Source organism: Bombus vosnesenskii, unplaced genomic scaffold (assembly GCF_011952255.1).
Source record: "Bombus vosnesenskii isolate JDL3184/JDL3185 unplaced genomic scaffold, Bvos_JDL3184-5_v1.1 scf7180000013293, whole genome shotgun sequence".
NCBI classification, from domain to species: Eukaryota; Metazoa; Arthropoda; class Insecta; order Hymenoptera; family Apidae; genus Bombus; species Bombus vosnesenskii.
The window spans coordinates 1,853,760-1,867,697 of record NW_022882944.1 but is presented as its reverse complement, the minus strand read 5'-3'; the positions used below and the strand labels follow the sequence as shown (position 1 = coordinate 1,867,697).

General features: G+C 30.9%; 2 protein-coding genes across 5 annotated transcripts; one reads left to right on the top strand and one right to left on the bottom strand.

Annotated features, from left to right (window-relative positions):
- The first annotated feature begins 22 nt into the window (after positions 1–22).
- On the top strand, positions 23–8,334 carry LOC117232787 (coronin-7). Of its 2 annotated transcripts, XM_033492429.1 has the most exons (18): positions 23–183; positions 539–753; positions 835–983; positions 1,086–1,272; positions 1,357–1,654; positions 1,722–1,977; positions 2,055–2,207; positions 3,243–3,614; positions 3,825–4,449; positions 4,527–4,640; positions 4,717–4,887; positions 4,975–5,413; positions 5,670–5,808; positions 5,913–6,119; positions 6,179–6,314; positions 6,400–6,536; positions 6,829–6,918; positions 7,060–8,334. In XM_033492429.1, exons 2-18 carry the CDS (start codon positions 594–596, stop codon positions 7,066–7,068), a joined length of 3,642 nt encoding a protein of 1,213 aa, XP_033348320.1. In that variant the 5' UTR covers positions 23–183; positions 539–593; the 3' UTR covers positions 7,069–8,334. The 2 variants fall into 2 exon arrangements, with proteins under 2 accessions (XP_033348320.1, XP_033348321.1); XM_033492430.1 differs by lacking the exon at positions 3,243–3,614.
- A 1,847-nt stretch (positions 8,335–10,181) lies between these two features.
- On the bottom strand, positions 10,182–12,229 carry LOC117232799 (ubiquitin-fold modifier 1). 3 transcript variants are annotated; one of them, XM_033492450.1, is made up of 4 exons: positions 12,070–12,229; positions 11,840–11,896; positions 10,466–10,596; positions 10,182–10,389 (listed from the first exon to the last, which is right to left on the bottom strand). In XM_033492450.1, the coding sequence occupies exons 1-4, from the start codon at positions 12,072–12,074 to the stop codon at positions 10,328–10,330; spliced, it is 255 nt and encodes an 84-aa protein (XP_033348341.1). In that variant the 5' UTR covers positions 12,075–12,229; the 3' UTR covers positions 10,182–10,327. The 3 variants fall into 3 exon arrangements, 2 of the variants coding, with proteins under 2 accessions (XP_033348341.1, XP_033348340.1); XR_004493188.1 differs by lacking the exons at positions 11,840–11,896; positions 12,070–12,229 and adding an exon at positions 10,801–11,833; XM_033492449.1 differs by lacking the exon at positions 12,070–12,229 and having other exon boundaries at positions 11,840–11,928.
- Between the last annotated feature and the right edge of the window lie 1,709 nt (positions 12,230–13,938).

Here is a 13,938-nt window from a genome sequence, read left to right as displayed (position 1 = left end):
ATCGACAAAGATAGAAAAGGTTTTTTGGTGGGGGGGACTTTCCTGTTTCCGCCTGTCAGCCGTGGAGATCAGAGACGCCTACCTGCCATCGTCGTTGTGTTTATAGTAGCTGGTTCTTTGTTAAATTGTATTCTGTGCAAATATCTCGTGAAACGCGTGCAAAGCCACGCCAATCAGCAGCTTGTGAGTAGGAGCATTGCTGAATTTCATTTTTCTCCGTTTCAGAAATTATATTTGATTGTCATTGTTATTACTTGCGGAGTTACGACACTTACGACAGATAAGGGTGGGGTGGTTCTCACCCCCAAATTATTAGTCATGCACAGCTTGTACCAGTGTCGAAACCCTCCGTTAGCGTTATCTTTTCTACACATCTAGATAACAACAATAAATCACTTAATCACAAAATTTAACAAAACTTTTATAATAAATAACGATATATTCATCCACATTTTTCTTATATTTTTTTACTAAAAACAGTTATTGAACACCGCTTTAATTAAAATAACTTGTTTACGTGTAACATTATCTTTATCAGATTACATGGTTTAAACAGAAGTTAGTCCAGAAAGTGTAAAGTTGAAAACGTCAAAATGGCTTGGCGTTTCAAAGCATCCAAATATAAAAATGCAGCTCCAATTGTTCCTAAACCGGAGGCCTGCATTAGAGACATCTCAGTTGGCTCATATCAAACTTACGGCAATAATATTGCAGCATCTGCTGCATTTATGGCATTTAATGTAGATCATAATGGTATATTTATATATTTTAATATAAATTATATATTCCATATTTTTTTGTTAAATTATATCTTTTTTTGTTTTTTTCAATCAGGATCTAATCTTGCTGTGTTACCACTGGAGGATTGTGGCAGAAAAAGTAAAACTATGCCTTTACTTCATGCTCATGCAGATACAGTAACAGATATGGATTTTTCTCCATTTCATGATGGTTTATTAGCCACTGGTTCACAAGATTGTCTTGTAAGTCATAATGTTTTTCACATAATTTTTTTATATATTGTTTTATAACTTTGTTTAGTATTTAATTAGATATCTTATAAATTATTATGTTATTTATTGTAGGTCAAGTTGTGGCACATTCCAGAAGCTGGCTTGGAAGAACCTCTATGTAATCCTGAATGTACATTCTCCCACCGTCAAAGAAGAGTAGAGGTGGTGTGTTGGCACCCTTCAGCTGAACACCTTTTAACAACAGTATCATATACGAACCTGTCTTTATGGGATGTGATTTCACAACAAGAACTATTTTGTAATTACAATATCATATTTCTTACTAGGTGAAACGTTTTCCAATAGTTTCCAATTTAGTTAATACTGCTTTATTATATTACAGCCAATAATGAACATACAGATGTAATTCAGTCTTTAAGTTGGAAGCAAGATGGTGTGATCTTAGCTACATCTTGCAAAGACAAACAACTGAGAATAATAGATGCTCGCGCTTCTACTTGCATTGTCAATTCTTGTTCCAGTCATCAAAGTATCAAAGATTCTAGATGTGTTTGGCTGAATAATAGTGACAGAATACTTACTACTGGATTTGATGCAGCTAGATTAAGACAGGTTTATATAAGAGATTTGAGGCATCTAAATGAACCAGTAAAAATGTTAGAATTGGATTGTAGCACAGGGTGAGAATTTATTAATGAATAATCTTATTAAATTGATTTTACCATAAACATAAAGTATATTCCATAGGATTTTAATGCCTCTGTTTGATCCCGATACAAACATGCTTTTCCTGGCTGGAAAAGGAGATACTACTATTATGTACATGGAAGTTATGGATAAAGATCCATTCCTAGTTGAAGGCATTCGTCACAGTGGAGAGCAAACGAAAGGAGTATGTTTGGTACCAAAACGAGCATTAAATGTGATGCAAGCCGAAGTTAATAGATTACTGCAACTTACGTCTAATATGGTGATACCTATTATGTATCAAGTTCCACGAAAAGTAAGTGCATTGTAGTATAAAAATGCAGTTTGTAACATATTTCAGAGAGATAAGAAATACCGAAATTTCTATTCTAGACGTACAGGGATTTCCATGCAGATATATACCCAGATACAGTAGGGTGTATTGCACAAAATAATGCAGCAGCCTGGATTAAAGGACACAATATGCCTGTTCCAAAAATATCCTTAGATCCTGCTAAAAGAAATAAAGGGGAGGAACCTATTGCTGTAAGTAAATATTTCTATAGATTTTTGGGTACTTTTAGGTTTAAAAGATGTATAAAACATAGTAGGATTTTTCATAGAGGACATAGAAAATTATAATAAAGTTTATCATTTTTTATGAATATGATTTTATTAAATTGCACGCTTATCATCATCATTTCATTTCATTTCATTACCCATTTTGCTATCCAGTTTGCTAGTTCTGAAACAAGTTTTTGAAAATGTCTTTTTGTAAACATTTTTTTAAATGTGTTGTGTGACATTCGATTGTATTTACAATTAATTTTTATTATACACTATAGTGCAAAATGAATAGTAGCGCAATGTATCAGATAATGTAATTAAGCAATGTAAAATTAATGAATACATCATGAAGATTAAAATTGCATTTTCTGATATTTTGCTATTTGTGTGATATACATATGCATATGAGAATAATATAGAAGTAGAACATGATCTAAATATTTTCATTATTTGTGCTGTAAGTTCATAATCTTTTATATGCATTTTATTTAAGAAAAAAGTTTTGGCTGATAATGTACGTTTTATTTTGCATCATTTGATTTTATTTTCTCATGTTCTGTGTATATTTTTTCACGTTTCAGATATCCAATGTATGTTTTATAGTTTATACATTAGCACCATTCAAAGTGTTATTCCTGGCACGTGTAATTTAAGTGGCAATTGATGTTCTGTAGCTTATTCTATCAGCGTAAGTAATTCTACGTATGCGCGAGACATAGTTATTCTTGTGTTCTTAGGCGAATGCTTCGATATACTCTTTCTTTTTGTACATACATTCTCAAACTTTTTGCTACGTTTAGGTGTAGAAAAAACAGGTTTCGAGATTGTTGTTTATTTGCATTGTTCCCTTATATTTTCTCCGCAATTACAAATGTGCAGATAATGCGTATGTACATGTGACAAGCTTGTAGAAATTACATATATCATTGACGTAGAAAGAAAATCTTGAAAATGGATGTTGGACTTTGCTAATTTCGTTCAAACAGTTTGCGTTATTAAGGAATTTACTCTCAGGTACATAAGGGAAACTTAGCGACGCTCAAAGAAAATGAACGAGAAATAAAAGTGGAGCAGAAGCAATCGACCAAACCTATCACCGTCACCACGCCGAAAACTTACGCAAAGACACAAGAGGTGATCGAGAAAGAGCCAATGCTCGAGAACGATATCGAAAAGTTAGAAGATATGAAGAAAATCGAGGTTGAAGATGACAAAAATAAAGTGCAGAACGGAGGGCAAGTGATTCCACCGAAGCCTCTGCCAAGGTCGTCAAGAACTAATAGCATTTCCGAGGATGAACCGAAGCCAGTTGCACGTCCTCGTACATCGCCAAGCGTGGGTTCAGTAGTTACATCCGTGAACCCTAATGCGATTGGGGGATATAAGGTTGTAATCTGGCTATAAGAGAAAATAATAGTGTTATGAAAAGAATTTCATTTTACAAAATGTTCTACTTCTGTATGCTTGATGATATCGTGTGCCCTTATATACCGTTTCATTTATTTCATTACAGTCATAATCACTATAAGTAGCTTATTACGAATAGATTTTTATTAGAAGAACAAGAAATAATTCTTATTATTTCTTTGTTTTTAGCCCCGACTTGGACCAAAACCATTTCAAGCAAAGTCTGGCAGTCAAGAATTTTCATTCGACAAGATATTTTCGGTCCCTGTTGCACCGAATAGTGATACTAATGGTTACCAAAATGACCTGAACAATCAAATAGAGAACAATACAGAATCAGAGAAATCGCCATCATTTAATAATGAGCGTATGAAAGAAGCGGAAAATGGAAAAAGCGATTCTAGTTCTTTGGAGGAGGATGCTAATTCAAGTGATTCTGGTTATAAACCGAAAACGCCAAGCACTGCGGAAAGACGTAAAGTATTTGAGATAAAAGTCAAAGATGACTCACCTGAAAGCGAGGATCTTGGAAATTTTGAACGGGGCAATGCAAATAGAAATTCTATAGCTGAGAGAAGAAGGCTTTATGAGAGTCGTTCTGTGTCTGTAACTGATGGAAACTTAGCCGAGAAAGCAATGGGGTCGCCAACGATGTTGAGGCGCAGAGATTCGTTTAAAACTAAAAGTGAAGTAATTAAAGAAGACGAAGTTAAGAAAGTTATCTCGATGTTGCGTCAACAGAGCATGGATCCCCGCTTGGAAAAAGTGGATAATTCTGTGACGCCAACGCCTAAGAGAACATCAACTGTGTTTGGTAAGAAAAGTATAAGAAATAAATACTTCTTTTATACAACAAATACATTATTAATGACTTACGTTTATTGTATATAGGTAGGGTATCGAAATTTCGACATCTGAAAGGTACACCTGGTCATAAATCTACGCATATTGAAAATATAAGAAACATCAGTCGTCAGATATCTGGAGAATGCGATGGTTTTCATGGTACTTTGCATTTTGTATAAAATGCTTCACTTCTTATACAAGAAATTTATCTTCAATAATTACTATATCATTACAGCCAACCCTGATCGTGTTGCGGTGCCACTTAGTGGACCAGGTGGTAAAATAGCAGTCCTTGAATTGAAGAAAACCGGAAGGCTACCAGATGGTGTAATGCCAGCGTTAGTACATGGTGCCACTGTAATGGATTTCCAATGGAATCCATTCGATAATCAGCGATTAGCTGTCGGTAAAGGAATCAATATTTTTTAATTATTGTAATATTTTGTAATGAAAAAATTTGTCAAATGATAGTGATATTATTGTTCCTTAATAGCATGTGATGATGGAATGATCCGATTATGGGAAATACCAGAATCCGGATTAGCAGAGCCAACAAACGAACCAAAACACACCATAAAGGCTCATACCGATAAAATATATTTAATCAAATTTCATCCATTGGCATCAGATATTTTGGCATCGGCATCTTACGATATGACCGTGAAAATTTGGGATCTGACACTTTTATCATCTTGTGAAACGGCTGTTGCGAAGATTACTCTAATGGGACATACAGATCAAATTTTCAGTTTAGCGTGGTCACCATGCGGTCAGTATCTCGCGAGTACGTGCAAAGATGGAAAGTTACGAGTTTACAAACCAAGATCTAGCGATGTGCCAGTTAAAACTGGCAAAGGACCTGTTGGTACCAGAGGCGCACGAGTTGTGTGGGCATTGAAAGGACAATTTCTCGTTGTACTGGGTTTTGACAAGTAAGGATTTATACGATTATTTGAATCATATACTGGGTCTCAAAAAATATGTGAGAGATATTTATAGAATCTATTCTAGACATCAAAACAATGAAGAAAGATTTCTATACAAAAATATTGATTCAAGCTTATTTTTCAGGTTACATAGCTTTATTTTAGTTTTTATATTTAAAATCGACTTTATGAATATTCTCCACATATTTTGTGACACCCTATATAGATTACAATAACTTGTTATTATTTATATTTTTTTCAGAGTTTCAGAAAGACAAATATATGTGTTTAAAACGGACAATCTTAATACTCCATTAACTACAGTTGGATTAGATGTTTCGCCTGCAATTTTGATGCCATATTACGACGAAGACAGTTCAACGCTCTTCTTGACAGGACGTGTAAGTGAATACCAAAAAGTTTAAATACTTTATAAGTGATAATAGAAGATAATAGAAGATAGAGATAATTTAGAAAATATGTTTCATATAAAATATATTTTTAGGGTGATTCTACAATATATGCTTTTGAAGTAACAGAAGAACCACCATATTGTTGTCCACTTAGCCATCATCGATGCAGCAGTTTGCATCAGGGTTTATCGTTTCTTCCTAAGAATAAATGCGATGTTGCTAGTGTAGAATTTGCATCGGCTTTAAGATTAACAAATAACACAATAGAACCTCTAAGTTTCACCGTTCCACGTATAAAGGTAGATTTAATATAACTCGAAAAAATGCAAGGACAATAAGCTAATTTTAATTGTTTCAGAGTGAACTTTTCCAAGATGATTTATTCCCACCAACAAAAGTTACATGGAAGCCAACTATGACTGCTACTGAGTGGTTTAATGGAGCTAACAAACAAGCGTATAGAATAAGTCTAAAACCACCTGGCATGGACAATTGTAAGCAATGACTAATATTTTTATTAAAAGTATTATAATAGTATTTGTATTAAAAATGTTATGAATATTTATGTTTTATATATAGTAACTGAAAATCAAGGCCAAGGTGTAGTTACCGCCCCAGTTGCGGCAAAACAACAATCAGCCACTCCATTTTCTGTATCTGCCCAACCTTTCAACAGACTGGGATGGAATCCCGACGTAAAAGCTAAACAAGAGGAAGTAAGTAAATATTTAAAAACAAATCAGTGAGTATCATCAAATGAGTATAGTATCGTGTCGTGAAATATAAAAATATAAAAATTCCTTATAGAGTGCAATCATTTTTAATTACTTTGGCATGCGTTCTTTTACATGTTTTAATTCTTTTTATAATTATTGCTGCAAATCCTTAAGACATTGCAAGGTATACCATTTCTGTATAAGCTGTATAGAACTTCTTAATATAAACTTAAAGGATTTACGGTTGTATTCCTTACTTGGTCTGAGGGTGTTGTTAATGTATGTGTGCTAGATCCAGAAAACTATGAGCAACTTTGTGGGCGATGTAATACAGTGCTCCTTGGAACAGGATCACATGGAAGGTGTAGAGGAGCACGAATGGGTAGGTATCATTTTTTGTAAGGTTGGAAACAAAATAATTTTTGCATTATAATATTAAAGAATTTCGATCATATTGATATGATCATATCTTTATACATCGAACTTTAATAATACATTTGCAATTTCGTTATTTTAATTACAGGATGAGTAAAGATTGTGCGACATCGGTAGGTCATTAAAATAAAACGGTAAGATAAAATAAATTTATATGTAGCTGTTCGAAACGTAATTTATTTATAAGTTAAAAATCACAGCATGAGGGAAAGTATTTCGATATTAGCATCGTACATGTTGAGAGATATTTATAATTGGAATGATATTTCCAACATAAATTTTTGTTTGGAAAAGTTAACGTGTGCGATTTTCTTCAATTGTGGTAACATTTTAATATAGGTATAATTACCTAGGTTATTGTACGAATTTTATTTAAAAGAAACGGAGGACTGGATATTAAAGTATTTCCAACTTCGCGTTAAAATTCTCGTAACATATTCTATATAGTTCAGTGAAGAAGTCCTTGTAAAAAAATGCCATTGCAGTCCTTGTTATAAATGATTTCTATTAACTGCCATTTGATTCATTTGATATTAAGGATGACTACATAGGATAATTAACAGTAAGAGCTGTACTAGAGATTTAGATTTACAGATATCTACCAGAATTTGACAATAGTTTCGATTATATGTTTATGATTTTGAGATCACGTACTATTTCAAAGTGTGTTTTTAGCACTGAGTGAAAACGAATCTACTGAATAATTTTGTTGTGTTATTTCTAAGATTTGAGAATGCTCTAAATTAAAAATATAGAAGACTTTTTAGTGTATTAATTAGAAATGGGCATTGCTTGAATGGACATCCTTGTAATTGCATTTAAATCGGAAATTAATTAACAATTTCTTTAAAAAATGATTAAATACTTTTTAAAACCAAACTTCGTCTGATCAATATATTATTTTTAAAAAATAATGTTTCTTTTTGTAAACAATTTGTTATTAATCAACAAGCACTGCTCCTTTCTATTGCTAAATAAAACAGTATGTAATGATCCATAAAATAATCAGTCTCAAAAGAATGACATATGATTTATATAATATTGTATACCTATTAGTGCCACGTACCTTTCTTTATTTAACATTATCAATGATACTCTCAGTGTATACATTACTGTAATCATAATCATCATACGTGTGATACTAGCGAACGATACTTTTTTCATGAATGAAGAATAGAAATTTCTACAATACATCACGCACATGAATGAAAAAGTTACATGTACTAAGTTATAAGTCGACAGTTATGTTATACGGCGAAGTATACACACAATAAGTAGTTGTACGTTCAGCGTTTTCCTGGATCTTAAGCGGTTAACAACCATGTCGAATATAATGAATAAACCAAATTTTATACTCTTTCAATTGCGCCAAAGTATTTGTAAAAAATATCGAAGATCCACCAAAATGTATCATAGCGCGAAATTATTCTTTCAATTCATTGTGCATTTATGATTAGAATGTCGAAGCGTGAATTCCATATTTATTGGTAGTCAGGAAATGAGAATGTTTTTAGATTGCAAGTAGTATAAAGATGCCTATTTTGTCTATGCAATATACACTGAATTCGTACTGTTTAATGGTCTAATAGAAATTAAGAATGATAGAATGATTTACCATTTCTATAAACTGTATTCATTTACAATTATATACAAGTGTATCCTATTCCATTTAGATAGACCATTTTTTATACAATATTAGGTTGTAACATAGGTAAATTCGGTTAAAGCCAGTATTTTTCTTTATTTGATTGAACTTACTTATATTACAACCCAATAAAATAGTCGAATCATATGTAACGATAGTTTCTTGTAACTGTTAAGAATGTAATGGCGTTCCTATTCCTGTGATTGAAAGCAGTTTTGTATAAACAAAGATCCCTCCATTTTAGTATATCAATTTTCAAATACGTCTACAAGCAAACATGGAATTTACGCTTCCATGCGAGAATCACGCACATTTTATACTTTTATATTTCAGCATCGGTAACTTAATAATCATATGTAAAAAAGAGATTAATCATGGGTGCTATGCCGTTTCGACAAACCTTAGCTTGTAGTCGCCAGAATAATGAAAGTACGACAAATCATACAATTTGTTTTTTTATGATTGCTTAATTTGCTCAACAATCCAAAATAACACATTCCAGTATTGTATTTTGACATAAAAAAGGCACGGGATCATCAATCGTAAGAAATTAAAAAGGTGCCAAAAGTTTCATGCAACAATTGAAAGAAGAAAAAGTTCATAAATTAAGTTTCTTATACAATGGATTGAACGTCTTAAAGCATTTAAGAAAATTGCATATATTTTTCTCTACATTTCTCACACACATTTTTATACCATTTGTTAGAAACATAAAAGTTCCCTTGATAAATCAAAGATAACAAAACTTTTGTAAGCATCAAAAGCAAGAAAAAAGTAGAACAGAGAGGAACAAAGTAATACTTCGCTATGAAAAGAAAAGAAGTATAACTCCCATTTGCATCGTCCGCGTTGTAGTTCACATTTGTATGTCTAAATAATTATCTGTCAGATATTCTAGAACTGAGAAACATCATTGTTGCATATTCTATTACCCTTACCTTTTTATATTATTGTATTTTTTAGTAGGTTTATATATAAGCAGATCAAAAGCCATATATATAAAAAGTATTATGTAAAAATGATATCTGAAAAAGTTATTATAAGTTGCACAATAATTCCTTTTTACCTCTATTTTTAAATTTTCTCCCATTATGCCCTTGAGTGAAACTATGGATTGTAACAGAATTAAAAGAATATAAATGGAAAAGATGATTATAAAACAGATAAAAATTGTTTCTAACTTATAATGCTTCTCAAGAATACTATCTCATGTGCAACTCTTTCATGCCGTGAATTTTCTTTTGTTATGAACAGTAGATTTATAATCACTCTCAGTAATTAATGCGATCTTTCGTAAGCCGCGATTTGAAAATCTTGTTCCGAAGAAATTATTTCGATTGCAACAAGAAGTTTCTTAGTACTCAATATTGCGCTATGACTGATCGCTAAGTAATTTTATCATGTAGTGACATACCTTTGTATCGACCTTATACCTCTTACATGTATTTCACTTATAAAATCTTTTTATCAAAAATATATATCTAATGTGTTCTCATAATTTTACCCTCATATTACTTATACTTCAACTTCAATAAAAATATGATGGAAAAAATTCGACTGAATAGTACAATTTATAAAACTTCAGGAATGTTTTATTTAAATTTATGTAAACAACAAATTTTATATGAAAAAGTAGTTCCTTTTTTACACTTATTGGTGAGAAGTGCAACAAAGAAATAATTTATATATAGATGTTTATTTTAAGAAGTAATTATCCAACTCTATCTCTTGGAATTAATCTAAGTTCAGATCCATGTTTAAGAAAAATGTTTCCTGAAATTAATCACATTATAAATATATTGCTTAAAAATTTTCTCATAAGCATTATTTTATAATATGACGGACTTACCTGCTGTTTGTTGTGGATTGATACCTATTCCATCATCTGTGATTATGGCAGACGTTGCTGGAGATACTTTAAATTCTTCAGCAGCAAATTTTAATACAGCAGTGAAAGGTGTATTATCTGGCACACTAAGTCTGCAATTATAATTATACAATATTTAATAATCATTAAAAATTTCTATTTAATTCACAAAATAAATTAGATGCTAACTTAAAATGATGAGAGCTTATACAAATCATTATTGAAACAAAGTAAATAATTAAAAAAGAAATAAATTTAATGAATTTTATATAAACCCTCATTTCCATTCAATGATTAAACAAGGATTATGCTATTACCATCCAATATCTTTTTCAATTTTATGCCATATTGTACCATTGGGATGTGTTTTTACTAATTTCATTCTGTTGTACATTATTTCTGAAATTTCTGTAGGACCATTTAATAATACTTCTATTACTTTGATAAGATGCTCATATTTGAATTCACAATTTGATATCCACTGATTTTCAACTTGTTTCATATGACGAGCAAAGTAAAATATGCTATCAAGGAAATTTGTGTAAAACTCTGAATATTTTTGCATCAACTTCCAAAGCAATTTTTGTTTTACCTTTGTAAGAGCTAAACAAACATTTGTATCATTGTGGACAAGTCTGTTTGACAATACCTGAACTATTAACGCCTTACTTTTGCTGTTGTTATGTAAATTAGCAGCAAAGTGAACTAATTTCGAATGAAAACCATCATTAATCATTTTATGAATATATTCCAAAACCTCATACTCATTACCATTACTAATTAAAGATTCCCAAGAAATGATTAAAGCTTCATCCTGCATGTCCAAAGCAGAGACACCTAACTTTTCTAAAGACTCTATAACTATATTTGTACAGATTCCGTTAACTAATATTCGTTTAAGAAAATCATTGAATCTCTCATTGCCACAATATTGAATGTACAATTTTAAAAATTCATCCACAATATCAGTTGATATGTTAGTGTCTTTCAAATAGACCTCTAGTAATTTATCACAAGCATTTTTCAATTCAGAACATTTATACAAATTTGATCTACTTTCCTTTAACCAATGGCTGTGAAGATTATTATCAAGGACATTTTCTTTGCCTATTTCATATGCTTTAGCAATTGTGACTTCAATAAACTGAGCACATTGAAAAGCTTTGATAACATTCTCAATACTTGTTTCTTGGCTAACTCTCGGATTTTCTATGAGTACAAGAAAAGTGTTAAACATTTTCAATACTTCAAGAAAATCAGCCTCTGACATATTTATGTTATTTTTATTTACACATAAAGAACATGAATCTTATGATTCAATAAAATGATGTCTCGCACCAGAGTAACTAAACTTACACTTTAAATGGGAGTTTCGGATCAGAGGTAAGAGTTATTTTAAAAGTAACTTTAGACCTGTAACAAATGAACATTCCTGTTATTAATTATTAAGTTAAATCATAAACATTAAGAAACCATATGTTTAACAGGACATATATTTTGAAGCTATGTGTTAGTTTATGTATGCATACACACGTAGTACTTCTTTCCGTTATTTTTTAAAAAATGTTATCGATCAGAATACGTACGCCATAATTATCTAATATTGTTTTGTGAAAAATGGACTTTTTATATGTACGATTCACTCCGAAAAGTACCTTAACCTCAATCGAATGTTACTCGCTTGATTCCTACGCAAACATCACGAATCATGAATATCGTAAAACCAGAATGGAACACTATCACCACGTAGCGGTGAAAAGATTGAACTAATCGCTATTGCTGTCTTTGTCGCATACTGTTGCACATTTGCCTGATACAATTACATATTCTTATCGCATAACATTGCGGCCTTTGTCGGAGAATAAGCCATGTGCTATCACCTATTGGATGCGAAAGAAAAACAATAACTTAGAAGATATAAGGATAGATGATAGCACACTTTGTCTATAGTCAAAGAAAGTAATAGTGTGCGATAAAGGCATATATATACACAATATGTGTATTACTCATCACAGAAGTGGTAGGAAATAGTAAGGATAGACATATGTACTCATATTAGACAAAGAGGACGATACTGTATGACAAAGACAGCAATAGTAATTAGTTCCGTCTTTCCACCGCTACGTGGTGATAGTGTTTCAGTATTAATCGTAATGAAAAAAAATCGAATAAATTTTCATTAATAAAAAGAAGACTAATTGAAAGAATTAATTTGTGAACTTTAGCGATTGCATCTTCCAAATTAAACTCGAAATCAATTGTTTCCCTGCATCTCTGTAAGCTCTCTAGCTTACAAAAAGCATATTTAAAAATTTACAAATTCTATTCAATAGATCGAAGCATTAACTGGAATAATATTTAATTTCTGACAAACTATGTTCGATAAGAGCAAAGATTTAGTATTTTAGAGATCGTTAAACAGATCGTTAACTAAACTAAACGGTTGATTAATTTCAATTGAACGTTTATTAAAGCCTTTGTATACTTAAGTTACAAAAGTCTTAAGATGTTACAATATATGTACTCCTTTTTCAGCGTTCTTTTATCGGGCTCTACATTTCATTTTCGTAGTATTAAATCTTTAGAGTTACTTGCAAGTACTGAAAAAAGATTAGATATTTAGTAAAATCGAACTTAATTAATCAGTATATAAATACTATAATAAATACAATGATGCGTAAATACTTTTTGTAACAATTCTACGTTACAATAAATTTGATTTTTAACAGTAAACAAATAAATAGAACGCATCTTTTAAAATGTTCACCAATAGCTCTTGTAAACTCAGAAACAAATAAATTTATATGTTACAATTAATTTTTTTTTACATTCTACGTTATTTAAATATACAAAGAAAACGTTGAACTTAAAAGACCAAACTGTGCCATTTAATAATCTACAGAAAACAGTATACCATTGAAGAGCTACAAATATTGTACTTCAGTACCTAATAACACAATATTTATTACAATTCTAATTAAAATATTAAAATATTTTTATAATTAAAAAAGTTCCTGTTTAATGTATTAAAATCATTACATTACCTCCAGCCTATCTAATTAAAAAATAAAATAAGTAGATACTTTTATTTCACTGCACTTGTTATTTTGAGGAAATGCTTATATATTTATATATTTATACATACATAAGAAGAATAGCAAATCATAGTGGTGTAAATTAGTATACTAATAATTTTTTAAAAATAGTGTCCTGCATTTATGGTCATAATATTTTTAAGCCATAAAAACATATTATAGCAGATAATAAAGTTATAACTTAATTAACTATAAAATGAAAGGGATGATACATTTAAGAACTAAAATATATTATTGAATTTATAAATTTTCGAAATCTTGGCTTGCACCATTATGATTTCAATCTGTCAAATATCTGAAAATTTCATGCATTTTAATTACTTTAATGATTATATACCATCTTAATGGTACAAGTTATAT

Bases quoted from the DNA above. Each gene is read 5' to 3' on its own strand.
- LOC117232799 (XM_033492449.1), bottom strand. From the start codon at position 11,913: ATGTTCATTTGTTACAGGTCTAAAGTTACTTTTAAAATAACTCTTACC. The intron at 10,597-11,839 runs GTAAGTTTAGTT...TTATAATTGCAG, and splicing joins CCGAAACTCCCATTTAAAGT to ACTTAGTGTGCCAGATAATA. The intron at 10,390-10,465 runs GTAAGTCCGTCA...GATTAATTTCAG, and splicing joins CAATCCACAACAAACAGCAG to GAAACATTTTTCTTAAACAT.
- LOC117232787 (XM_033492429.1), top strand. From the start codon at position 594: ATGGCTTGGCGTTTCAAAGCATCCAAATATAAAAATGCAGCTCCAATT. The intron at 1,655-1,721 runs GTGAGAATTTAT...TATATTCCATAG, and splicing joins GAATTGGATTGTAGCACAGG to GATTTTAATGCCTCTGTTTG. The intron at 4,641-4,716 runs GTACTTTGCATT...ATATCATTACAG, and splicing joins AGAATGCGATGGTTTTCATG to CCAACCCTGATCGTGTTGCG.